The 26,010-nt window shown below is 41.5% G+C and overlaps 3 protein-coding genes and 1 long non-coding RNA gene across 7 annotated transcripts in view; all 4 read left to right on the forward strand.

Moving 5' to 3' along the window:
- Positions 1 to 7,386, forward strand: part of LOC134615961 (uncharacterized) — a 34,311-nt gene extending 26,925 nt beyond the window's left edge. For both annotated transcript variants that reach the window (XR_010091373.1, XR_010091374.1), the window contains exons 4-5: positions 1,196 to 1,247; positions 3,560 to 7,386. This is a non-coding gene — a long non-coding RNA (uncharacterized LOC134615961). The remainder of the gene's footprint in view (positions 1 to 1,195; positions 1,248 to 3,559) is intronic.
- An 886-nt stretch (positions 7,387 to 8,272) lies between these two features.
- LOC134615884 (peroxisome proliferator-activated receptor alpha-like) lies at positions 8,273 to 19,026 on the forward strand. 3 transcript variants are annotated; one of them, XM_063460569.1, is made up of 8 exons: positions 8,273 to 8,465; positions 12,370 to 12,589; positions 12,957 to 13,111; positions 15,738 to 15,876; positions 16,663 to 16,862; positions 16,946 to 17,209; positions 17,298 to 17,541; positions 17,760 to 19,026. In XM_063460569.1, the coding sequence occupies exons 2-8, from the start codon at positions 12,406 to 12,408 to the stop codon at positions 17,900 to 17,902; spliced, it is 1,329 nt and encodes a 442-aa protein (XP_063316639.1). In that variant the 5' UTR covers positions 8,273 to 8,465; positions 12,370 to 12,405; the 3' UTR covers positions 17,903 to 19,026. The 3 variants fall into 3 exon arrangements, with proteins under 3 accessions (XP_063316639.1, XP_063316637.1, XP_063316638.1); XM_063460567.1 differs by having other exon boundaries at positions 8,279 to 8,465; positions 17,645 to 19,024; XM_063460568.1 differs by having other exon boundaries at positions 8,282 to 8,465; positions 16,949 to 17,209; positions 17,645 to 19,023.
- An 808-nt stretch (positions 19,027 to 19,834) lies between these two features.
- On the forward strand, positions 19,835 to 22,011 carry cdpf1 (cysteine rich DPF motif domain containing 1). The gene is made up of 3 exons (XM_063460339.1): positions 19,835 to 20,043; positions 20,312 to 20,423; positions 20,810 to 22,011. Exons 1-3 carry the CDS (start codon positions 19,928 to 19,930, stop codon positions 20,936 to 20,938), a joined length of 357 nt encoding a protein of 118 aa, XP_063316409.1. The 5' UTR covers positions 19,835 to 19,927; the 3' UTR covers positions 20,939 to 22,011.
- Positions 22,012 to 22,043: 32 nt separating this feature from the next.
- On the forward strand, positions 22,044 to 25,271 carry cdkn1ba (cyclin dependent kinase inhibitor 1Ba). The gene is made up of 3 exons (XM_063460338.1): positions 22,044 to 23,295; positions 23,625 to 23,765; positions 23,939 to 25,271. The coding sequence occupies exons 1-3, from the start codon at positions 22,893 to 22,895 to the stop codon at positions 23,962 to 23,964; spliced, it is 570 nt and encodes a 189-aa protein (XP_063316408.1). The 5' UTR covers positions 22,044 to 22,892; the 3' UTR covers positions 23,965 to 25,271.
- The last annotated feature ends 739 nt before the right edge of the window (positions 25,272 to 26,010 follow it).

Here is a 26,010-nt window from a genome sequence, read left to right on the forward strand (position 1 = left end):
CTTTTTGTTTCAATCCCTGTTTGTGTGTATGTGTGTGTGAGAGTATGTGTTGTTCATGAAGTGTTTTTATTTCAGGGAAGGTTTTAGATGAATTAGATTTTCATGGGAGATTCCAGCTTTTTATTTTCTGAAGGTGTAGCAAAACAGTTCTTAAGAAAGAATGTGTTTGTGTTTGTGTGTGTGTGTGTGTACTATATTAGTACTATATTAGTACACAATTTAGTTTATTAAGTGAAAAATAATTATTTTGTTTTATTTATTTTTTTTAATCGTTGGATAACTCTAGTGTAGTTTTTAAAAGACTTGAGAAATTTTTTTGGTGTTTTCGTTTTCTTATGAGAAATACATTTGTAATTCACTGATGTATATAAACATTTAAATATATAATTGTTTTACATTTTTGTAAATGTACTTTACAGTTGGCGTTTATTTTTTCTCTAATATGTTTTAAGAATACTGTGTGTGTGTGTGTGTGTGTGTGTGTGTGTGTGTGTGTGTGTGTGTGTGTGTGTGTGTGTGTGAGTGATAGAGAGAGAGAGAGAGTGAAACAGAGGATGGTGTCCGTATTATTTATTTATTTCAGGCTTAAAATGTAGATTTAAAATTAATTGTTAACATAAAAAAATATTTTAGCTATAATATTTAATTTTCTGCTTTTTGTTTTTTGTTTCTAATTGTTCAGTTACTGTCGTTTATATTTAAATATTAATATAAGCAATTTTAAAAATGCCACATTTTGTTTAATAAAAAGTAATATTGGACCAAAATGAAGACGGTACGAATGCCTAAAAGAAATGCCGAAAACAAACCCAAAAAAAGGGCTAAAGGCTAATTTGTCTTTCTTTGGACCTACAGTAATCTAAGTCCCTGTAGTAATTTCCTGGAGTTAGTGCCTTTTTGAGAGATGAATCTAAGCTGCACTGGCAGTGAATGGTAATGCAGTTATCCCGTCTAAATTCAGCTGCAGTATTCTGAGCTATGATCACTCTAACATATGCTACATCAGCCTTAATGATACACTTAAGTAACTGCTTGGCAGGTTTATGACCTGAGCGATACATGGACACCTTGCCGAGTGTGTGTGCGCATGTGTGCATATGTGCGTTTTGTGAATACATTTTAACAATGCTGCATGCGCAGACATGGGTATGTGTAAGTGTAACTATAATTATCTGTTTTTCGCTTTCATTTGCAGAGTCATTACTTGGGAGTGACTTTATTTCTCCGTGCCAGACATTGATATCAAGGTTAGTCTAACATTTTTATTAATTTTCTTTAAAATTATATTCTCGTTATTGAATCCGTGTATGTTTTTGTAGCACTTTTGGTGTATATAGCAGCACCTATTTTGTGTGTGTTCATGCCCGGACAGTCAAAAATCATTCGGGACTGCTTTCCATGATTGAAGCACACAGCTCAGCGACCGCGGTTTGTTGTTAGTTTATCAAACACAACCGTCTCCAGCACACACCAGCGGCCGTAGCATCGTGTGATGCGTTTTGTCAAAACTCGTATCGGTGCGTTGTGTCTGTCGTGTCATCTGAAACGGTAAGTCTGTGCTGCAGCTCAAAGATAATCTCCTCAAAGGAAATTAGTCAGGAAAAATGGGACAGAAGAGCCGTCAGCCTAAAGGTCAAATGAAGATTAGAGAGAAACAGTACACGAGGGCACACCGGCTGGCACCCCGGAATTACACAAAGGCCTCATTGTCACAGGAGCCCTCGGGTCTGCGCACTCTCTCCCAGCATACTTAGGGAGACATGACACCTGTTGGTGGTTTTGATCAACTGCATGCAGAGCGACAGGACACCTCACACTTAAGATTTTTCTGATATTAAAAGATGACTTTGAGTCGCATACAAGTCTAGAACATTTTCGGATCGGCGCTCTTCCGCACAAACACACTCACGGGTTCGGTTCAGGCTCGAGTTTTTATCTCACGTCAGTTTCAGGCTTTCCGGCGGCACGGCTGACCGCGTGCCGTTAAATCAAAACGACAAATGAAAAAACAGCAAGCAGTGAAAAAAGCAATTACTCCTGATTTATATTTGCTGATTATTGTAACCCTCCAGACACACCGGCTCCACTCACTTCAAAGGGTGAATTGGTTAATCTCAAATAATTGTGAAGCTCAGTCCTGACAGTTTTACAGTTTATGGCACCGTGTATTCAAAATGTTGGATGAATGTATTTTTGGAAAGTTGTTTGCAAGTTCATGCCTAGATCGAGGACCTCACTTGCGCATCTCTTTAGTAGTTTTAATTTTTTTTTTTGACAAACTGTAAAACAGTTGTGTTATCAAAAATGTTTTAATCAGATTTAACAAACAATTATATTTTAATTAACTAAAGAAAAGTGTTAATGTAATGCTTTTGGGCAATGTTAAAAGGTTTTTTGACCCAAAATTACAAACGAAATGAAGATTTTTGACTGGCTTTGTGTTTTTAGGGTTAACGTTTTTGTGCTTTGCTTTCTGCCTCCACCCACTTCCAGTAGAGATTAATGAAATTCTGCTTGTTTATAGTATTTAATAACTTTTAATAAAAGCAGTCCTATGTATTCCAAAAAAAGCCGTCCTTTTCACTCTGGATAAATTAATAATTTTTTTTTTACGTAACATTTCTGAGTAAAATCAAAAGACATTTAACTGTGGTTAGAAATCTCAGTGACACATGCATAAAAACGTTGGTTCAGCAGAAGTAAACTGGAAAATGCATTTGTCATAATTTACCTGGAGTGACCCTTTAAGTAAAAGGGCCTCTCCTGTGTAAACCCGATACCCTGCATACACGCATTAGCAGTGCAAGTGAAACAGCGAGCTGCACACACAGTCAGGCCTGCTTATACCTCACAGGGTTGGACAGTAAGTAGCTCATATAGAGATTTGTGTGGCATTTATGGGATAAACGACCTGCAATAAAACAGCCGCAAACTGGTGCGTGCGCGTGAAGAGTTAAGGCAGTGACTCACTTTTATAAGTTTGACCCCCACCTCGCGCCCTCACGCCTCTCCCCTCCCCTCCGTCGCTCCCCAACTCGAGGGGGAAACCGCAGCAGAGCCGCAGCCTCTCCTGTCTCACTCAGGAAACTCCCTGAAACAACCACAACCTCGTCTGCTCGACCTTTCAGGCCAACACACACTCTGACATACAAATCTGCTCATTTGCAGCGAGGTTTCCTGCGACACACACAGAAGCACAACACACGACTTCAGAGTTTTGGAGTCACTTTTAATGGTGTGACTGTGTGTGTGTTCCTCTAATAAACTGCCAGGTAGCAATACAGAGAGATGCAACAGGATAGTCATGAATAATACAGCCACAGGATACTCGCACTCTCTACACGTTCACATGCAGACATGCAAGCACCTGCAGTCGTGTGTTTGCACACCGGCACTGAAGGAGGCCCACGTACTGCTCTCTGTATCCATCGTGTATGACCTGTGTGAGCACGCTGATATAGGTGCTCTGTTGTTTTCTGATGCTCCTGTGTCAGACAAGAAGTGAAAGTCTGACCTTTGAACAGAGAAGCGCAGCTCACTCTCTCCTCTCGTTTGTCAGCATCGAGACGAGGAAACCTGAGAGGAGGCGAGTTGACAGACCGCACAGACCTGCTCAGGGAAGATGACCTGCCAAGCTCAAGTGACATGCAGAGGAAGTGTTTTGAGTGTATTTTGTTTTGTTTTTTAATTACCATACATTTCACATATTAAGCCTCTCCTTTAAATGTATATAAAAAAAAATAAGGAACCTCATGATCAGCTGGGGCCTTTCTGCATGGATGTCCTCCATGTGCCTGTGTGGGTTTTTCTGGGTACTTTCCTCCCACAGTGCATCTTAGGTTGGATAAATAGTGATTAGAAATGTGTCTGTGGGTGTGGATGTGATTGTGAGATGTGTGTCTGTGTGTGTTAAACCTCTGATAGACTGGCAGCTGGGTCAGGATTTAACAAGTTTAGAAAAAAACAAAAACGGATTGAACAAAACAGAAATAAAAATATGTTTAATTTCTTAAAATGTAAAACAAGCACTTTTTTGGACATGCAGTGTTTTATCTGTGAATTAAGTAAGTTTAAGTGCTGCTTCATGATGATGATGTTTTGCTAAGACTACAGAACTGGCTTTATTTAAAATTACAAACATTTAATTATGTTACCGTTTTCACATGACATTGAATATAGCTGCCTACATTACATACAGTACAATACACTAACAGTACAAGCACACAGAAGTTCAGCCTTGACCTTTGGAACGATGACAAAATCAACTTTATGAAGATCCACCTGTTTTTTCTGCCTTTAATTGGATGCTATGGTTTTCATCGGCACATTTGTGATGCTGTTGTTTTATTACATTGAATTGTGGTTGAATTTTATACACTTAACTCCACCCATTACAGCTTATCTGTAGTTAGTTTTTTTTAAAGTCTTGTCCTAATTTCACAAAGGTCAGTTGTGGTTGAGTTTCTGTTCCCACAGGTCGACTGGGTGCGACTGGAGAGCCGTGCGAGAGTTAAACTGTCCTTTGGGGTGAGGTAGTAGGTTGTATAGTTTTAGGGTCATTCCCAAGCTGTCAGATGACTATACAACTTACTGTCTTTCCTGAAGCGGCTGTAATAACATCATCTTCATCATCGTACCCGAAAGAGGATAAGAAGCATGACTTTTGAATTTGGACTCGTTTGTTTGTTTAACCTAAAATAATATGCAGATTTTTGTGGGAAATTGTTCTCTTCTTATTGATGCTTCTTGTTGTGTTTTTTAAAATTATTTTTTTTAAAAAAAGGTAAGTTCTGCTAGTCTGAAGTTGTAACCAGTGAAGCTTGTTCTCACAGCGTGTAGTAAATTTAGCAAAGTAATGTGAAATCTAGCCACTTTTACTTTTGCAGCTTTTTCATGTAACTTTTCCTGCAAGTGCTTCAACAGTTCAAGTGCATCCTTTTATGTGCAGCGTGTAACATTTTAACTGACATTATCATGGCAACCCTCATTGCAATAATAAATAACAAAGTTGCTTTCAGTTTCATTTATGCAGCGATGCGACTCGCGCACAAATCCTCTCCTTACCCGCCTGGGTGCTTTATGATGTTCGTACAGGGTGAGGTAGTAGGTTGTGTGGTTTCAGGGTTGTGATTTTACCCCATCAGGAGCTAACTATACAACCTACTGCCTTCCCTGGAGGGCAGCAATACATCACAGGAGCGCGCGCATCTTTGTCATCTTCCCTGCCTCTGAAAAATGGGACAGTCTTGTTTACTAAGGCCCACAAAAGACTGGCATTCGATCTCAAGGGTTCACGTGTATGGGTGAGTGGCGCTCACTCACACGACGCATTTCAGAGAGACAATCACTTTACACATTTGTAACTCGCACTGGGAAGATGGCATAAACAAGGCATTTATTTAATTTTATTAGCATTCATGTTTTAATAATGCTTGTACTTTTCCCTCAGTAATTAAATAAAGACTGGACAAGAAATAATTGCTGAGCAAATAATGGCTGAAGTCTGATCTTTGTGCTGATAACAACTGTGCAACAGTAGAGTCTCCCTAGATGGGATATTTTCTTCGAAATGCTGCTTTATTCTCTAATCCCTTTAAGAAAATCATAATGCCCTGAAATTCTAATCCCCAAAGCCTCTGTGTCTCAGGAACATGTATCTTTTTATCTGTCTAGAAAAGTCTCCTAAAAAGCATGCATCATTTCTCTTTTGTTCTTTAAAACAAAAATCAATTGCATGGGATTTCTTCCAAGTAAGATGTTAATACTGTGCAAGATTAAAGGCAAGTAAAACTCCAGAAAACAATTGAAGGTAGAGCAAACAGCCAAGAGTCATGCTGTTTTATGAAACCACACGTAGGAGTGCAGCTTTTGCTTTGAGTTTTCAAGCAACATCCCTGACCAAAGCTGATTATGTAGCTCGCTGCTTAAAAACCATTTCGAATTCAGAAAAAATGAGCTTGTGTTTCCATCCCAGATGGAACGGGAGACCAGGTGCCGAGGTAAAACCAAAGAAAATCATAAATTATCACCCTGCCATTTGTTTGTGGGAGAACACGCTGAGCCACCATGAGGGGTTTTTATCGTCTACACTTACTGTGCAGGTCCACAGGAAAATATGACAGCCAAAATATCCTATTGTCATGCGTCATTTCACAGTAGATGGCGCCAGATATTAAATGCGGTGTTGTTGCTTTGCTGGAGACGATCACAGTCTACACTAATTTGTTAGATGTACTTTAAGACGGGCTATAAATTTCTAAGGAGTTGGCACAGAATGAGGGTGTCCTGCTGACCTACATGTAGGAGGTCCAGGCAGGAAAGGAGGGCTGCTTTCTGCCAACTAAAGTAACCGTACAGCAGCGCTGACACAACATCGTGCTTATGGTTGAAATAAAGTTAATTTTGCCACAGGTCAAGTATGTGTTCCATAGGGTCACAGTTAAATATCAAAAATCTTCCAAGTGTACACCATCAAATAAAAAACACCAGCTGGTAGCCACAGTATGACGTGCCATTAGCACTAAATTGTGAAGGGAGGATTTTTGGAGCAACTGTTTTAAAAGCAAGTACACACGCCTACCTTATTCATGCTATTAAATGTGTTTTAAAGAAGATGGGGATTTTTTAAGGTGTAAATAAAAAAATGGCCATGATTTGTATCCCAGTGTGTGGCTTAGTAGGTAGAATGCCATTCAAACACTTAGACAGTTGTTATTTGGATTGCAACTGCAAATTAGGCTGACACTAAAATGACCTTCACTTTCTTATTGCTTAACTGTGAGCAGCATAACACCAAGAGACAGACTTATTTGTCATTTCCCAGCAATACTTGTCACCTGAAATGTATGGCTTCACACAAATGCTACAATAGAGCAAGTTTTACACTAATGAACAAAAAGCTGTGAAAGAGAAGGTTTGGAATTAGAAGCAAAAGTTCATTCAGCTAGTTTGATTGTTTTAAATTGGTGGTGGGTGGGATGAACCTTTAGACAAATTACAAAAAAAAGCAATGAGTCATCAATTTGCATTTTGCTACATCGAGCATTTTTATTACTGTGTATTGTGCAGTTTATTTTGTTTTCTTTTTTAATATATGCTTCAGTGACGGGGGGTCACAATGATAACGTAGAGGTCTGAAAAAGTCATGTATCAAATATTATATACTTGGCCTTAAAGGGTTAATAAGGTTAAGTCAGGGGTGTCAAAAATCATTTTACACTGTAGGCCACATATATCCCACTTTGGGGGGTAAGTGGGCCAGACCAGTGGAACTCCATGCCAGTGTAAAGAAGTTAAACCATGAACTAAATGCCACAGATTTCAACAGTATGTCTCAGTTTTTCTACACAATAAAGAAATGCTGCTGAAAATGGAAGAAATCTGTCAGCACGACTCTGTAAGTAACAGACGGTAAAATTACAGTTGAAAATGGCTCGTTGCACACACTGTACTATAGTAATAATACTTTTTAAAATATATATATATGCAGTGGATCCACTATAAAAAAAAATCTTATTATGAATAATAAACAAAACAGGAACGTTTCTGTCATTTAATTCATTAATTCATTCTGTCATCTGTAGATTAAACATAGAAAACCTAGAAAAAAAACATAGAAAAATACTGTTAAAAGTCACTTCTTCACATTTTTCACAACTGTCCAGTGGGCCAGGTTGGAGTTTTTGGCGGGCCGAGTTTGGCCCCTGAACCTCATGTTTGACACACTTACTGATACAGTAATTAGCCTGCAAATATAAATATTTACTGACTAGATTACAACCATCTTGAGTATTTTGTAAGCTCCTTAAAGATGAAAAGTGACCACTGTTAACTGCAGTAAAATACGTCATAATAGTGTCACAAAAATATCCATTTGATACTTGCGGGATATTTGAAAAGCACACACTGCTTACAGCGAGATTATCACCAGACTGCTTGCCAGCGGGCAGGTCACTGGAAAAGCTGTCGTTTTATTTAATTATTACTCGATAGTATGACGCTGCTGACGTTTAATTACAGGAAGTGGTTTTGGAGGTGATCGGATGGCATTAATCTTACAGTCCCAGGCAGAGAGATCCAGTCGCCCTTCACCGGGTACAGATAAAGGAGACAATGCGCCTCCACACCGGTCCATCCTGTACCGAACCACCAAGAAGGGATTATGTCTTACCGAACACCCCCCCCCCCCGCCCCCCCGTACACAATTCTCGTGTTCCGATTGGTTGAAACCATAGGTGTGTCAGGAGGTGTGTGCGCCATGTTGCGGTCCCTCTCTACGTTATTTCCTGCGGAGGATGACGTTTTTGACAGCAGGGAGGGAGGCAGCAGAGCCGATTAGCAGGCCCATCTATGAGCGTCCCGGGCCCGAAGCAGCTCTCTCCTCCTCCTCCTCCTCTGATAAATCTCAGGCGTCCATTCCGGCAGCGAGAGCTTGAAATGCTCCGGATAGCAGACTCCGAGCTGAGGTATTTACCAACATTTATTTCTATAATGTTATGTAACTGTGTAAGAAGCTCTCTGTGCAGTTGCCTGTTGATTCAACAAACTTTGTTATTCAGTCGCGCAGAAAGTATAAGTGAAGTGGACACTGTGGCTAACTTTGTATCTCTTTTCTCTTAAAACACACACACACACACACACACACACACACACACACACACACACACACACACTTGTCCTTAGTGAGCTATGTTGCGAGTGAGCTCTAGATAAACTTCCTTTAAGTCACGTCTTCATCTGTTTGTGACCAAACCGCAGACGCACACTGGAAGGCACGCTTCCCCCTGCAGCCTCAGATATGCTTCTATGTCACACTCTGTGCAGCAATGCATAGAGATACTTTGATGATGCAAGACTGATGTGGCTTTTACGTTTACTCTGTGCCTGATTTTTTAAATTTATTTTTTCAATCTGTGGCCAGTGGATGATCTTGTTTTCGAAAAGTCCAAACAGCTGATCCAGATTCAGCACTGACAAATGTGAGCTGTTGCTTTTTTTTTTCTTTTTTAACTGACAAAGGCTAAGAAAGGATGTGCAGCTTTCCAGGTGACCAGAAATATGATGCTTTGTGTTTTGATTTTGGCTCCTTTGTATCGTCTAACGTTGTCTCTCCTGAGTCCAGTCGACGTCTCTGGCTGCAGCTCCTGTTTCCTCTTCTCCTTTAACCTAAAGATAGAGCCCTAAGGTCTGGGATCAAAGTTCCTCTGGGAGTTAAAACACAATGTCCTCTGAGGTAGAGGGGAAGCATGGGCTGGACTCAAACGGAAATATAGTCAATTAACTTTGCTGTCACCTTGTTAGGGCTTTAATACATGAATGAGACAGGCCACAGTTACAGGCAAGCTGGGACCATGAAAATACTGTGACATCCACCTAATCCATAATAAATGATAATAAAGTAGAGACAGAGTTCAAAATTTTTAATATACTGTATTTAATGTAAACCCAAGAAAAGCTCCAGGAAGCTCTCACATTTTAGAAACTACAGCCTTAAAGTTTCACCTTTCTCCAAACTCCAAGAGTTCACCAACAAATCGCCATACCCTCTGCAAAATCCATTCGATTTAACAGTTCATTAAGCGGCGTCTAGTATGCCTTTTTAATTTATCTCTTATCTACTGTTACAGTGGTGGATATGGAGGTGGCATGAAAGGGTAGCTTCAATTTTTTTTTTAATTCTGTCTGATGTCAGTGTTAGCACATAACCTTCTGTTTGTGAAGGGCGGCCAATCAAAAAAAGTGTGGGGGTGATTAGAAAAGGAGAGGAGCAAAACTAATCACTGGGTGAACTGAGGGCTTGCATGAACACCTAGTGTAATATTATTAACTACTATTTCCAACTGTGAATTTTATACATGTGTGTGTGTGAGAGAGAGAGAGAGACAAAATGCCCATTACCGTGAGTTTGAAGGCATTTTTGAGGCTCAAAATGTGGCTTTAGTGTCAGGGTCACAATTAAGTTATGGTTAGGTTTAGGCTAAGGGTTTGGGTTAGGTATTCATGTTTGATGGTTAGGGGAAGCGGCTAGGGGAAGCATTATGTCAATTTGATGTCCTCACCAGGATAAGAAAATGTGTGTGTGTGTGTGTGTGTGTGTGTGTTGGACTCTAGACTCCAAGAAAAATAACAATATGTGGAAATGAGTATCATGGCTGGACTTTAACTCGTTGATCTGTGGTTTATCTGCTGTGTATTGTTGCAGAATGTACAGGAGTTACTCAATCTACCCTTTGATGAAGAAATCTCTTTGAGCACCCAGGGGCATCAAATTTATCAGCGGGCAAACGCTCTGCATCAAAGCAGTTTAACAAACCAGTTGGTCAGCAAGTTTGTCAATGACTGCCCAAAAAGTTTGCTGTGTTTTGTTAGAAAAGCCTTTAGGCACAGGTATAATACACTCTGCAGGTGCCGGCACACATCTGTTTGCACACCCGTACTTATTTACCTGCATGGTGTCAGAGTCCTGTCACGACCTGTCCCCTAAATGCTGCAACACAAAGACTAGATAAACATACAGAAGCATGCTCGGATCAATATAATCCTTGCTGTTGGGGCTCAGGAGTTCACAGAGGGCATGTTTCCTAACACAAACAGCATTTTATCAACTTTTTTCAGCCCCTTTTTTTGTCATAGTGCATACTTTAAGTCTAAAGTAGCTTAAACAGCGAAAGTTGTACAGTCACACTTGGGGTTTTTTTCATGCATGCCTTACAGATGTGTGCAGCTGTGCAAGCTGAGATTGTGCATCGCAATTTCGGCAGATTTGATGTAATTAAAACACAGGTAAAATGGTAACGCAATACTGTAAAAAATGAATGAGTTGCATTTTAAGAGGGTTAGGAAAGCAGACCATCAATCTGAAACGCCTGTCTGCAGGGAAGACTTGTGTTTTTCTGCCTTTATCCTACAAACTGTGCGTCTGTGGCCACCTCCTTATTAGGTTTCGCAGCCAAAAAATGCTTTGGATGGTTCTAATCTGCTTATCAAGAAAGTCTGCAGTAACATCTGCTGTTATAAATTACTGGAAGTTGGAGAGAGCACCTTACAGAACACGAGCATTGGCCGTGGTGCTGTTGTGTTGCGTGATGGCTCAAACAGATGTCCTTTACCCTGCTGTGAGCAGCTGGGAGCTCCAGCAAACACCCACCCACACACCACGCAGCGAGATCCACTCTTGAAAGCAGACGTGCAGAAGAAGAGACAGGTCGACAGTTTACTTCTGTCTTGATTTTAATCCTCAAGAGACAAAAGTGACTTTAAATTGTGTGCTGTAGACCTAAAAGCTATTCGCATAGTGTAAACAGTGTATATAATAGACACTATATGCTCCGTGCAGGTTCATATATCAGAGTGGAAGGCTTTGAATTCATATTGTGTGAGTACTTTGGCTGAACAGATCGGGATTAAACGTGTGAAAATAAGTCATTTAGGATAATGTACTACTGTTGACTCACAAGGCACCGTTCACTTACGAACATAGTCCTCACAATACTAACTTAATAGACTTTTTCTTATGGCATTAGTACCCCGGTGGAGTGAAAGACAGTGCTTCATTTGCATTTTTCAGACAGTCGTCTCACACGTTTGACAATAAACATGCATTCCATTTTTTGTTTTAATATTTGCTGCTTGCTCGGTGCCTCCTGTGGAGTCATATTATGATGTTTTGTAAGAATGTGGTAAATGTTTCATTTGTGACCTACTGTTGAGTCCCTGAGAGGGTGTCCAGTGGATAAACCTTGGGATGCACTCACTGCTGTTTGTGTATTGTAAGATGAGATGAGAAATGCTTCATATATCAGCACTTTAGTAGTCTTCATGTGAAAGCACACTGCCTGAACTTGTCCATCAACCAACCAGTCATCCATCGCTTATCTAGCAAATTGCATAACTGTATGAAAAGTTAAGCCAATGCATAAAATCTGATGGCCAGAAAGGGGATGGGGACTTCTGGCTGCACAAAGATGTCAAGTTGCATAGAAGTTAATGAGAAAACTACCATACTGCTCACTTGTTCTGTGACCTTAATAAACACTTTCCTGATCTGCTTATGTTCTCAGTCACTAGTTGCATGTCTCATTTAATACAATATGATATTAATTTTGTATAGTATAGTCCTGATAGACTCTTGCAAAGAACGGTAAACTTTATCATATAGCTTATACCTTATAAATGTGCAGTGGCTCTTAATTTCCCAGTTCCATCCAACCTTCGCTCATCACATCAAGTTTCAAAATAAACATGATGGAGATGTTCAATACGATCAGTTTGATGTTTAAAAGGAGTTTGTGTTTGTCCAAACCTTAGCAGATGTGTGCTTTCGTACTCACAGACTTCACTGTCCTCATCCAAAATCTCCTTTTTTTACAGTCTGGTGAGTGAGGGTTTGAGTCCCTGATCTCTACCATGGCAGGGGATCACTACAGCCCCCCATCCCCACTGGGGGATTCCCTCCTGGGAAGTCCACTTTGTGGAGACCTGATGGAGGATCTTCGTGATATCTCCCAGTCTATAGGAGATGACGCACTGGGGTTTGATTTTCCAGAGTACCAGAGCACTGGTTCAGGGTCCAACAGCTCTGTCGCACTGGGTGAGTATGAGGGGTAGTTTCATCACCAGTTGAGATTGGTTTCCAAGAACATCTGCTTCAGAAGATTAAAAAGCTATCTAACACCTTCTGTAGGGCTCTTGTCTACCTTGCTGTTTTGGTCAAGATTTGGAGCCTAATATGGCTTTAAATGACAATATTAGAAGCTTATTATTAAATTTGGCTTGACCCAAAGATCCCAATTTTAAAAACATATATTTGCTCACATAAATGCTACCCCAACTTCAACCCATCGGTGCCACTGGTGTGCAGAGAGACAGGCAAGAAACTTGGTGGAAAGAATCAGGGGCGTGATCCTTAATCATGCCAAATGTTAAAACTTTTAACCTCTTGTCTTTTTCTGCTGTAGAGACCTTGACCCCAGCCTCGAGTCCATCATCAGGAGTGTGCGGAGCAGCGGCTGGCCAAGATGAGAGCGGCAGCACCCTCAACCTCGAGTGCCGGGTGTGCTCTGACAAAGCTTCGGGCTTCCACTACGGGGTGCACGCATGCGAAGGCTGCAAGGTAAGAAACTTGGGACTTAAACAGGGATCGTGTAGCCAGCTGGAGCACATCGACTGCATCATGCAGGCGTACTTTGGCGCGAGAAAGGCGATTAAAGGAGCGCAAAGATATTAACATAATGAAAACACAGTTCAACTCATGGTTCTTTTGAATGGCACAGCTAAAAGTTAAAAAAAAGATGACGTGCATGCCTGAACGCACGCAGCACCAAAACACATACAGAAGCCTGGCAGCGCAGAGGCGCCTGACCTGGAGACCAGTGGAAACTTTCTGAGACACGCAGCCGGGTCATGTGAGGTAGAGGACATGACGGCTAGGCCTGTCACCTCTGTCCCGGTTGGCACAGAGCCAAACTCAATGACATTAATACACACACGCACATTTATAAACACACAGAGCAGCTACTGACACAGGGGACTGCTCTACTTTGCTAAATATTCCCTTTTGGGATTTGATGATTAGTAAAATGTAGTTTTTGCTGCTTTCATTTTTCCTTTATCTATGTTTTTGGATATTCTTCACAATTTAGGGATTAAAAGTTTATTTTAAAACACCGATACTGAGAATATTGGGTAAGTGAGACCGCTGGCCTCAGTAACCAGCGCGCGTGTTAAAAACCATAGAGGACGGTCGCTGCATTGTTTGTGCAGTCACATGAGATCATTGCACCCTCACAGCTGACCGCAGGTTGTTGCTGCTAATCTGAGATTTATTTGCTACTTTTGCATGAGTTTTTAAACTCTGACCCTTTCTCCCTGTTGACGTTTCATGCCTTGCTTCTCTTTAATAAAGCTCTTTTGCTTTTCCACGACATTGCCGCTGATTGGAAATGCGATAAAGATGTCTCTACTTCTGCATTTGCACATAGGTTGGGGGGTTTTCTGATAAAAAACAGTGACGGTTGATCACTGTGCTGGCTCTAATGCTAAAAAAGTGCATCTGGTGGATAATCTATTGCTGTCTAACTCTGTAGCTGCCCACGGGGGCTCTGTTTTACGACACACGTCTCATTCATCACCACAGTCTTGCTGTCAGAGCGGCTGCCAGCGTTGGCACGACACCTATCACCGTGTCACACAGCAGCTGTTCTGAAGCAGGGACGTGATGACCTTGAACTGTTGGACACTGCATATGTGACGGGGCTGCTTCTAAACTCTCTGACTGCAGTAATCTTGCTTCTGATATGTCACAGTCACAGTTCACGGTTACCATGCTGGACGGGCTCTGTGGAGTATTTTCAGCACCTCGCTTCAAAGAGAGGCGCACCGAGAAGCGGGACTGTGAAGGCGCTGTGATGTTGCCCTACCAGGGTTAAAGTCTGTGGTGATAATGGACCTGAAACATTAGAGCAAAGGAGATATTATTAGAGTCAGGAAACGCCTTTAGTGATAGAAAATTGAAAAAATGAGAGAGACGTTTGCTCCTAAGCGTTGCACAATCGTTCTCTTTGTTTATGTTGTCAGCCTTGCTGCTCGCCTCCCGGCTAAGATATCGCAGCACAGTACTGGCCTCTGGTTGTGTCTGTTTTCCCAAACACAAACATGCAGGGACATGTATGGCATAAACACACACATCTGTTTTTCCTCCTCCTGCAGCTCTGTAATGTTATGTAATGCATTTCTGATGACTGTAATATGGCCTTCAGTGCTCTCTATTGGCTGATTCCACCCCCACAAAAGAGATTCTTTTGCTTAAAACTGACACAAAAGTGGCATATGACACATAATAAAACTAATAAAATTATATAATAGCTGCTATTCAGCATAAATTCAGCCAGGTGTAAGATGATGTCTTTAATGACCATTTGGCCTGTTGGAAATTTTACTGATGTAAGTGGAGTATGCATTAGAATATCACGTGCCTTGCCTTATCTGAGGGCTATAACGCCTCCTCCAAAAAGAGATGTTCTTCAAAAAAAAAGGTCAAATCTACTGCACATCTTTAGAGATCCTTTCCTTTAAGAACAGGTGTAATTTCCCCCAAATGCAGTCCACAGATATTAACATTGATCTTGCCAGAGCTTAAAAGGTGCACATTTAATGCAAAAATGCATAAAATATGCAAACTGTTAACTGTTTTGTTCATGACTCTGAGCAGGGTGCTAATGCAAAGGCACTGGGTCCCATTCTCTAATATGTGCGTATTAATATACTTTGCACATGCAATACTATGCAAGTCTTGAGCCATATTTCTTTAAATCTTTCTTGGAAAGTGGGAAACAGGGTGCTGCAGTTTAATGAAACGTGTGCAAGCATACATGGAAATAGAGTATATAAGACAAAAACCGAGTTTGTACAATTTTAACAAGCTTGAAAGTCAATATTTGTTATGACCACCTTTCTTTTTCACCACAGCCTGTACTCTCTTAGACAAGCTTACTTGTCATTTCTTTAAGTGGTGTTCATGGGTAGTTCTCGAGGCTTCAACAGCCAGCCTTTCACTGTTAGTTTTGAAGTTTGTATGGTGTGAGGTGGTGCAAAATGTGTTTGCAGAGTACAAATGAACTCTGGTAAGAAAATATAGATATATGTTAGTTTTGTGCATTTTTTGCTTATGCAGTGTGGTTGAACGACGACCACTGAGAAAGCTAAGTGATAACGTCTTTTTGTTCTGTCTGTCAAATCAGGGTTTCTTTAGGAGGACCATCAGGCTGAAGCTGGAGTATGATAAGTGTGAGCGGAACTGCAAAATCCAAAAGAAGAACCGAAACAAGTGCCAGTACTGCAGATTCCACAAGTGCCTCTCTGTGGGCATGTCCCACAACGGTAATGGAAAAAGTTGAAAGTTTGCAAAATATCAGCCAGTGTAGTCACAGTTACAGGATTAGAGTAAACAGTAAAACATATAATCTGAGAACAAGCTCAAACAACCAGTGATAAACTTAAAGGTCAGGCTAAGTTTGCAAGCATTAGCTACCGTAAGCTAGCTATTATAAGCTAACCAAAAGGGTAAAATTGTGATTCTACCTGTCCGACATCTGTTGATATGGAAAAACTGGTATCATGCATCTTTTCCCCATATGTGGAACTAAGGTTGCATGTATGTAACAAATTAGTCTGATCAAAGCACTGCTGAAACACCGCAGTGAAAGAACTTGAGGGTGATTAGCCTGATGCACTGTGAACTGCCCATAAGAGTCTGAACATCCTCAGTCTCAACAGCTCTTTAAAACATCAGCAGGTTGTCGTTCCTCGGTAATTTAGCTCCACTTCAGTCAGTATGCTTTTGCTGTGACATCTGGCCCGTCGTCTGCAGTGACTGCTGGAGGGTCACTGAGTTTGTTGTGATGACCTCCCACTAGCAGCATCAGAAACATGAGAGGAAGATGGCATGCCTCAGAAGAATACAAATAGAACAGGATGTACCAGATCTGTTGTACGTGATTTTCTTTCTTTCTTTCTTTTTTAGGGTACTAGTGCATATTTGAATCCTTGAATATTTGCTGAGGCAGCATAAGCCTTATGGCTCCATATGTCAATTTATTGTGCAATGTGAGCGAGGAAAAAAAAAAGAAAGTGGCAATTTCTAATGACCAGTGTTTTATGTACCAGCCATCCGGTTTGGTCGTATGCCCCAGGCAGAAAAACTGAAGCTCAAGGAGGAAAGCAAGATGGTTGAGAAAGAGGTGGAAAGTCCCTTAATGTCTGACCACAAGTTTCTGGTCAGGCAGATCCATGATGCCTACATGAAGAACTTCAACATGAACAAGGCAAAAGCACGGCTCATACTCACTGGAAAAACTAGCAAGCCGGTAAAGTGGAAAATAAAGTTTGAGAATATTCTCTGCTCTATATCTCTGCCCTCTGCCTCACCGACAGATTCTGTATTTCCCAGCAGCCTCTCATCATCCACGACATGGAGACGTTCCAGCTGGCGGAGAGAACATTAGCGGTCCATATGATAAACAGCGACTATCCGGAGTCTGACAGCGTCCTCGGACAAGTGAGTCCGGCTGTGTCGTGCGGGGAGCTTCGGCAGAGGGAGGCCGAAGCCAGGCTCTTCCACTGCTGCCAGAGCACCTCAGTGGAGACTGTCACAGAGCTAACGGAGTTTGCCAAGGCTATGCCGGGTTTCCAGAGTCTGGATTTGAATGATCAGGTGGGTTTCAGGTTGCCTTCTATGGTGAGAAGTGGAAGGAAGAGCAGATGAGTGTTCTCATGCTGTTGCTTTTCTATTTACCTTTTAGGTGACTCTCTTGAAGTACGGTGTTTACGAAGCCCTCTTCACCCTCTTGGCCTCCTGCATGAACAAGGACGGCCTCCTGGTGGCCCGTGGTGGAGGCTTTATCACCCGTGAGTTCCTCAAGAGTCTCCGCCGACCATTCAGTGACATGATGGAGCCCAAATTCCAGTTTGCCACACGCTTCAACTCTCTGGAGCTGGACGACAGCGACCTAGCTCTTTTTGTGGCTGCTATTATCTGCTGTGGAGGTAAAAGGCCAATAATAGGTGGTAGAATAATAATTTAAAAGAGAAAAAGACATATTTGAATTTTCCTTCTTCATTATGTTGTCCTCCCCCACCGCTCCCAAAGATCGTCCAGGCCTGGTAGACGTACCTCTAGTAGAGCAGTTGCAGGAAAGCATTGTTCAGGCGCTGCGGCTCCACCTGCTGGCCAACCACCCAGATGACACCTTCCTTTTCCCCAGGCTGCTGCAGAAGTTGGCTGACCTCCGGGAGCTGGTCACTGAGCATGCTCAGCTGGTGCAAGAAATCAAGACGACAGAGGATACTTCCCTGCACCCGCTGCTGCAAGAAATATACAGGGACATGTACTGAGTATATGAACTGAGAAATGCATATGAATGTACAGGAAGGAACAGCAATGCAGCTTCTGAGGCTGCTGCACAAACCGGAGCAAAACAAAAATCTTTTTTTAAGGAGGGGGGAGGCAGCTTTTGTTGGGAAAGTGACTGCTTCCACTTCATTAAGAGGACACACAGTGGAAAGGGAGCGTTTTTTAAACCATAGATGTGCAGAGGTATCATTAAAGGGTTAATTTCGTTGATCAGCAGCACCAGAATGTAATGGAGCTGAGTGCCTTGGATGCCAGCTTTTACACATGTGAAGAAAAGTGAATCTGAAGCAGGCTGTGCATATTAGCATATTGTGCAAAGAAAGTTATGTACACATATCAAAAAAATACCTGGGTATGACTGCTGACCTCATGCGTGCGTACACTGAGGATAACTATACCTGTGAACATAACAGATTAGGGCCCTCTGGATGTGATTTATGTCATTTTCTTGTTCTGTTACTGCGTACTTGTGGCACGTTTGCTTTGACTACCTTGACAACTCGCAGAGAACTGATCAAGTGTCATCGTTACTTGCTGCATGAGTTCAGGTTTCTCCTGTTTTGGGCACAGCTTCTGCCTCCAACACATAACAGATAATTAGCCTTACTTCTCCCGCAGGCAATAAGCTGTTATTTGATGTGTCATTTTTTATTAATCCTCTGCCCTGCTGTTAAAAGCCAACACAGTGTGATAGCTCACTTTTTTTTCTTTTAATTCAGATTTTCAGTGTTACAGAATACATGTTTATGTACAAATCCTGCCATTATGTAAAACTAAATCTCAAGGAGAAAAAAGTGCTAACAGCCAGTACTTTATATTTCCAATACAAACAAAATAATCTGTTAATTAGCTTGTGTTGTGTTTTGGAAATATAACAAGACTGCCTTAACCTCGGTGTAAGGGACGTGTCTATTTGCAGGCCTCAAAAGGAGGAGCTGATCACCTTATTTTTCTGTACTTGGACTCTGAACCGCGATGTAGCATTGCGAAGTTGTTGTAGGTCATAATGAAACATTTTATCTTTTATATATGTCTAAACATGCTGTTAATGTTAAACGTGTTGTAGTCTGAAATAAACGAATCTATTTAACATCACTTTCTAAATGAAGCCATCAGGTCTTCAGAACATACACCAAACTCTTTATGGTGGAAGCTTGTTTCTGTGACTTATTTCATTTTTTTTCTTCATTGTTGGTAAATCAAATTCTGAGGTATTATCTATAAATTTTGACTTTTAATTCAATTCAATTTTATTTATACAGTGCCAAATCACAACAACAGTCGCCTCGAGGTGCTTTATATTGTAAGGTAGACCCTACAATAATACATACAGAGAAAAACCCAACAATCATATGAACAAGTACTTTGGCAACAGTGGGAAGGAAAAACTCCCTTTTAACAGGAAGAAACCTCCAGCACCACCAGGCCCGGGGGGTGGGCAGCCCGGTTGGGGTGAGGAGAGGAAGACAGGATAAAAGACGTGCTTAAAAAATATATACTTACTCAGAAGTTTAAGTCAACAAGTCAGAAATCTGAGATATTAACTTGATATTTTGACTTAGCTCTTCCTGCCATTTTTCCCCTTTCAGTGGTAAAAACAAGCTTTCACATTTCATTTGTCTGAATTAAATTATTATTTCATTGGCTAGAAATAAAAATAAAAAAAATACATAAATAAAATAAAAACTTTTACCTACTGGACTTACATTGACTGTAGGAAAAGTACTTTTTGCTATTCATGCTATCAATTAGTCATTCAAATATTATTTTTTAAATTAAACTGCTTAACAGTACAGTATTCAAAGTCACATATTTTACAGCTCTCTCTATGTCATTTTTAAAATACAAGTGACGCTGTTATAATCGTTGTAACCACATAATAATCGCTTTACAACGCCATCATATTGTAATACATTTGGTTGTCTTACCGCTCCAGTCCAGTGGGTGGCGGTAAAGCTTCACGAAACAACACTGACGGACTGGAAGAGAAAACCAGGAACTGACTTTCTGCTGTGAGCGATGGAGGAAAAGGCTGCTAGTGATAACCCTCAAAAAACATTTACGTGCCAGTTGTGCAGTTTAACTAGCCCCTTTACTTACTACGGACAGAAACCGCCTAACACCAGAGCTATCGTGTAAGTGAAAATGAAGCAAAAAACAAACAAACAAAAAAAACAACCCGTGCCATTTTTTAGAGCTCTGGTGTTAGCAAGGCTAACGCTAATGTTGTTAGCCGCTATGTAACTAACTGCATGCTACGTTGGACACGGAGAGAAATAAAGTGCCCAGCAGTGACTAGACTGCACTTGGAGCAGAATAAGGCTTGAACTATGTACATGTGCCCTTCATGAATTAAAGATGGGCCAGAGTTAAGCATGTGTGTTGTTGTCTGTCGTTCGTCAGGCTGCTTGAGGAGTGTTTTATCACCAAGGACCCCTTCAGTCCGGACAGGGAGAAGTTTCTAGTTTTGGGGTCCATTTGCAGCCTTTGTGGCACTTGTGTCTGTGTTGGCTCGGTAAGATGTCTCATCATATCGTCAGAATATTTTCCTATCATTTAATCTCACCCATATTAAACCGTGTTGCTAAGCTGCAGACAAACTCAACCAGGAGGACTGTCCTCAGCTGTGGGCCGAATGTCCTTTTTGGATTTTAAACCCTGTGCTTTTGTCATAATTTTAGATGCATGTCTGTGGTTTTGATATTTTGCTCAGATGACTCTGCGATCATGTGGCTCAAATGCTGATTGGGCTTCATGGTTCTAAACCTCTTGCAATCAATATTCAGCCTTTCAAGTGGATGGTGAAAATAAGTAAAGTCCAAAGGGTAGTGGGTGCTTATGCAAACATGGAGAGCCAAATGCTGAACTTTTGTCATTTCTGTTTTCTTCTCACTTTGTTAGGACTGCAGCCTTTTCTACACCAAGAGGTTCTGCGTGCCGTGTGTGAACAAGCACTTGGACCAGTTTCCCCATCAAATTCAGGTCGAGCTGGCTAAGAAGAAGCAGAGTGCAAAGGCTGGAGTGTCATGAGATCGGGAAAGGAGTCCACAACACGTGTGTGTAAAGGTGACCGCGCTGGACCAACCAGGAAAACAGTGGTTTACACTGTGAATCAGACTGATCGACTTTCCTGCTGGATGTTATTTATTTATCTTAAAAGAGATTTATAAGGCTGACATCTTATTAGGTTGATGGGCCTTCCCAGCCGGTTGCTTGTGGAGGCCAGTTCGGCAACTATTCTGGGAAACAATGTGAACTATATACACGTGCGACTCCACAAACAAGTATAGCTACCGTGTAACTGTTTGTTTTAGTGGCAGAATGTGGCACAGTTGCATCATCCCCCATTAGTTACATTTAGCTGTTGCGTTAAACATTTACTCCCATTTTATTTTATTTTATTTTTTTACTTGAAGCATACACAGGATTGAATCCGCATCTCTGCTTCCATCTGCACAAACTTGAGCAGTGTCTGTGAAGCACCATTAAAATAAAAACATCCCCTTTTGCATTGGCTGTCTGACTTTTTCACTTATTATTCCAGTTTACCTGTCCTGAGTCCAGCGTTCACTTCAAGGATCGTTCCCTACAGCACCACGCACCGTTTACAGCAGCATAAACACATTATGGATTAAACAGCGATAACATCGATATAACGCACACGCTCGCTGTGTTTATCCCTACATGTTCAGAGGCTTCTCGAGGGCTAATTGAAGCAGCATGGCCTTGCAGGCAGGCCCCGGAGGGTTTTTTTCTTTTACTGGCATATGCTTGCAGAGGAATGCAGATGACACTGAGCTTAAGTTTCCCTTTGATTATTACAGGGTTCCTACAAAGCCCACAGAATGCCAATAAAGTTGATGATCACTAGTTAAATAATGACTTATTTTTAACAAATACAAAATGAGAACTGTTAAGGGGGAAATTGCTGTGAAACTGAAAGTGATTTTTTTTTAAAGCGGTTTCTATTTTCTGTTTAAATTCTGAGCACGCACACGAGCAATTACAGCCAGTGAAGCACACAAACCAGCCCTGTGGCACCAGTGGCGAAGTCTGACAGCGATAGGCATCGAGCCAACGATGACGAAGCCCTTCGCTGATGTCACTGGAGGGTGAGTGGGTGCCTCTTTTCTTTTTTTTCGCCCCCCTTTTTCTTGCACTTTTCTCGCATTGCAGCCCCCAGGTGTCCTTCAGTGACCTTGGAGCTGTAACCGAACAGAGCTACAGTGATCGCATTAAGCGTGTCCAATCTGCTTACGTGACGCCAAATCAAATCATGCAGCGGTATCTGTCAGCACTCGCACAATCGTTTGGTGACCGATTGCCGCCGCGGTCCAGTACTCGGAGCGCGCTCTCTGCCCGGTAATCCCTGTGTCAGGTGTTAACACGTGAGGTCCCCAGTGAGGTCTGATCTTCACCCCGCTGCGCGCTCTCTCTCTTTTATTTTTAGCGATCGTGCTAATGAGAGAGATAAAACAACACCTTAAATTTGTAACTACACCCTTCCTTCCCTGTCTCCTGACTCCCGTGTGTAACGAAACGCAGTAATTAGGCCATATTCATGTGCACAGTTATTCCAGCTCAGCTCTGTGTAAGTTTCTGGGCGGTTCTTGGTTCAGACCAATGAATCGCCTTCTCTGTTTAAATAGTCCTTGATGTCAACTTTTCTTCTACACTCGGAGCTGCCTCTAACGCCATGTTGGCTCTTATGACTTGATGTGTTTTCATCTGCCTTACTACGGAGTTGACAGGAGTGGCTGTGTTAAATCCCCCTCCTCTTCCTCCACACACCCACCCAGCCAGCCTCCCGTGCGCCTTCGGAGACGCTTTTCCCCCCCCACCTCTGTATTTTTTTTTATATATTTTTTTTTTTGGATGATACGCGCGGAGCATGCATGCATCATTCCCGTGACTGTCCGTTTGAAAGGAATACTATTTCGGAAGCAGCGATTTGAAGCACGCGTGTGTTGTTTTTCGTCGTCGTATGTGCAACAAAATGTCAGATGTTCGCCTTTCTAACGCGAGCCCGGTGGAGAGGGTGGATGCTCGGCAGCAGGAAAACGTCAGACCTTCGGTTCGCAGAAATCTTTTCGGTAGACCGGACCCAGAGGAGATCCGCAGGGATGCGGAGAATTCGGAGCGAGAGGAGGTGCAGCGTTTCAGGGAGACTTACGATTTCGATCTGGTGGAAGGCAGGCCGCTCGCTCCGCGCAGTTACGACTGGGTGCAAGACGACGACGCACCGGAATTTTATAGCAGGCAGCCTCACAGCAGACCGAGAGGCTCTCCCGGAGACAGCAACCGGCTGGATAACGACGGCGGTGACAGGCCGTCGGGTCTCCAACCAGGCAAAAACGGTTCGAGGAAAAGGAGTGCAAAAGATGCAGGTGAGAGCTGTCATCTTTTTAGTTTTGATTGGTTTTATTTGGGCGTCTCGGAGGTGCAGCAGTTGTGTGTGTGTGTGTGGTTCAACCACAGGCTGCCATCGGTCGATGACCGTCTTATTTTGAGTTGTTACTGAAGGTGAAACTGTGCGGGACGTTCTCTGAGAACCAAAAACACGCCATATTACTGATGCACATCGTTTCCTTCTCGGGCAGCTGATCGCCTGCGCACAAATGCGTCTGGTGGCTTTTAAAAATGTACTCCACGCGACAACATCCTGATAACTTTTTCTGCGTCTGCTTCCCCCCCGCCCCCCTCCACTTCACTACAGACTCTTGCTCCACCGAGTGTATGACTAAAAGGTCGCGTAGTAGGGATGGCGACGACGACGACAACGATGACAAGTCGGACGGTGCAGGAAGTCAGACGATAAGAGCCGCGGAGGAGAGACCCGGCGGGCAAACAGCGCCAGGTTAGGAGTCAGTGTCTGCGCAAATAACCCAGCATGCTATTTATGCGTCATGTCATGTAAACACAGTGTTTCTGAGTATGACTGGTCAACCCTTTATTGTGTGTGTGAGCGTGAATAACTGCCTTTTCCCGTTGTACCATTCAACAGCCTCGTTTCCTCTTTATGTCCCACAGAGCAGAGAGGAGAGACCTGTTGCTGATGGACTACTGTAGCTTTTTTCTCATCATCTGACAGAGGGGAGAGATTTTTTTTATTATTATTATTATTTTATTTTTTTAAAGCAACCTTTTCCTGCAGAAGAGAGGAGGGAGAGGCTGCACAAGCACTGAACATGTACACTATCAAGTTTTGGCACTCATATTAATTAATTTGCCTCAGAAGCAGCAGACAATGTAGCATTGTGCAAATTGATTTTTGCTCATTTGTTTTGTATCTACTACCTATGTTTCAGATGTAGCACATAAAAAAGCATATTATGCTTTTCATACTTTTTTTTGTTAATTGTGTTTTAAGTGTAAGTGTGTGAATTTGACATGGGAAGTTGCAGTGCAATTTCCAACAGAGAAATATTATTTTTGTTATAGTGGTCATTTTTTAAAAATCATTATTCAGGTAATTGAAAAAAAGAAAAATAAATAAATGCAGATTTTTTTTTTTAAAGTCAGGGTTATGTGGAAACAAAATGTCTTCACTTTTTCTATGGCTTTATTCTCCCAGTGTTAAATATCTTTATTTTGAAGGTCCAGATGGCCACACTGTAAGTTGAAGGTCCATCTAACTGGGAATAGCCATGACAGATAAAGTTTACACACAGATCATGTCTCCCTGTTTCCCAGTTTTATGTCATTATTTTATTATAATAATTTTTTTAAGGATGGGGGAGGCCCAAAGTTTGTGCCTTTTAAGAAAAAGAAATTCTCTGGGTGAGGGGTGGGAGGGGAGGATGGCTAAACTGCTGAGCAATATCCAACCAAATTTTTTTTAACAGTATTTGCTAATAATCCTAAGATTTAGCTTTTATTTTGAAATTAGGTAAGTTCATATTCTATTTACTTTTAGGCCACATATCCTTCCCCTTAGTAAGTAATGCATGTTGTCCAGGTCAACATAGATAAACTATGTTTAAAAAAATCACTGGGCCTTTTTCTTTTATGCAAATATGTGAATCAAAGATTTGTCTTTGTGGTGTGGAATTCATGTGGAACATGCAATTGCACTATTCATTTCTCATTTTAAGTGAGGGCAGAAAAACAAAGTGACACCACCTCACTCGGTGTAAAACTTTGAAGTGTACCTGTGTGCCTCATTTTTTTTTCTGTCTTTCTTTCTTTTTTTTGAAAAACACTGAAAAATTATACTAACTTATTTATGTTGAGCTTTTTTTTTCTTTTTCTATCTTTTTTTTCGTGGATGTATGTATAGCTTCCCAAAGCATAATTTTTTGCATTTTTTGTAAATATATATTTTCATTATTGTTTTTAAGATAAATAAATAAAATAGCAAAACTGAGCCTAATAATTGATTTTATACCCTGTGCTTGTGTTTTTTCCCCCCTATTTTCTTTAAAATGCAGCTTGATTAATTAAAAGAGCATCGCTTGTATACTAGAAACAAAAGCCGCTCCACCCTTCACAAACACCCTAAGTTTAGTGATCCGCCCATGTAAACTACAAGACTGATCATAGTAATTATCAAGTCTTAGGCAAAGACCTGGGGTATTACCACATTGGAGAATAATTGTTCCTTTCAGCATGTGGAATGACAAAGCAGCTCTAGCTACACAATAAGAAACAGTCAAATCACTCAGTGAAGAAGTATTTGTCACACTTTTTTAAGACACTTTACTATTAAATAATGTGCAAAATGAACTCTGCTTCCTATGAAGCTACTGCTCAGTAATCTTATATATCTTGTATGCTGCAGGACTAAATCCCTTATGCCGCAGCAGAGTGCAGACTGCGACTGTGCTCGAGCTTTTTCAGCTAAGCTCTGCCTCTAAAGTTGAAAACAACAAGGGTATGTCCTGAGGAAAAGAGAGGGAGAGAGAGAGAAAAAAAGTTTTTTTTTGTAGTTATTGCCCTTCCCTGTCTCCAATCACAGCAGAGAGAAGAAAAGCAGACCACTTAGAAGCCAGCCAGTCAGATAGCTGTGGGAGGGAGCTTGGGACAGAACAGGCTATTCCTTTCATAAGACACACACCACCCAATTAGTTTCATTGGCTGACTCTTTCCCGTTGATACCAGTG

This window comes from Pelmatolapia mariae, linkage group LG17, assembly GCF_036321145.2.
Source record: "Pelmatolapia mariae isolate MD_Pm_ZW linkage group LG17, Pm_UMD_F_2, whole genome shotgun sequence".
In the NCBI taxonomy this organism is placed as follows: Eukaryota; Metazoa; Chordata; class Actinopteri; order Cichliformes; family Cichlidae; genus Pelmatolapia; species Pelmatolapia mariae.

Coding starts and splice junctions, on each gene's coding strand:
- LOC134615884 (XM_063460567.1), top strand. CDS start 12,406: ATGGCAGGGGATCACTACAGCCCCCCATCCCCACTGGGGGATTCCCTC. Junction 13,112..15,737: donor ACGCATGCGAAGGCTGCAAG/GTAAGAAACTTG, acceptor CTGTCAAATCAG/GGTTTCTTTAGGAGGACCAT. Junction 17,210..17,297: donor GTCTGGATTTGAATGATCAG/GTGGGTTTCAGG, acceptor TTTACCTTTTAG/GTGACTCTCTTGAAGTACGG.
- cdpf1 (XM_063460339.1), top strand. CDS start 19,928: ATGGAGGAAAAGGCTGCTAGTGATAACCCTCAAAAAACATTTACGTGC. Junction 20,044..20,311: donor CCTAACACCAGAGCTATCGT/GTAAGTGAAAAT, acceptor GTCGTTCGTCAG/GCTGCTTGAGGAGTGTTTTA. Junction 20,424..20,809: donor CTTGTGTCTGTGTTGGCTCG/GTAAGATGTCTC, acceptor TCACTTTGTTAG/GACTGCAGCCTTTTCTACAC.
- cdkn1ba (XM_063460338.1), top strand. CDS start 22,893: ATGTGCAACAAAATGTCAGATGTTCGCCTTTCTAACGCGAGCCCGGTG. Junction 23,296..23,624: donor AAGGAGTGCAAAAGATGCAG/GTGAGAGCTGTC, acceptor ACTTCACTACAG/ACTCTTGCTCCACCGAGTGT. Junction 23,766..23,938: donor CGGCGGGCAAACAGCGCCAG/GTTAGGAGTCAG, acceptor TATGTCCCACAG/AGCAGAGAGGAGAGACCTGT.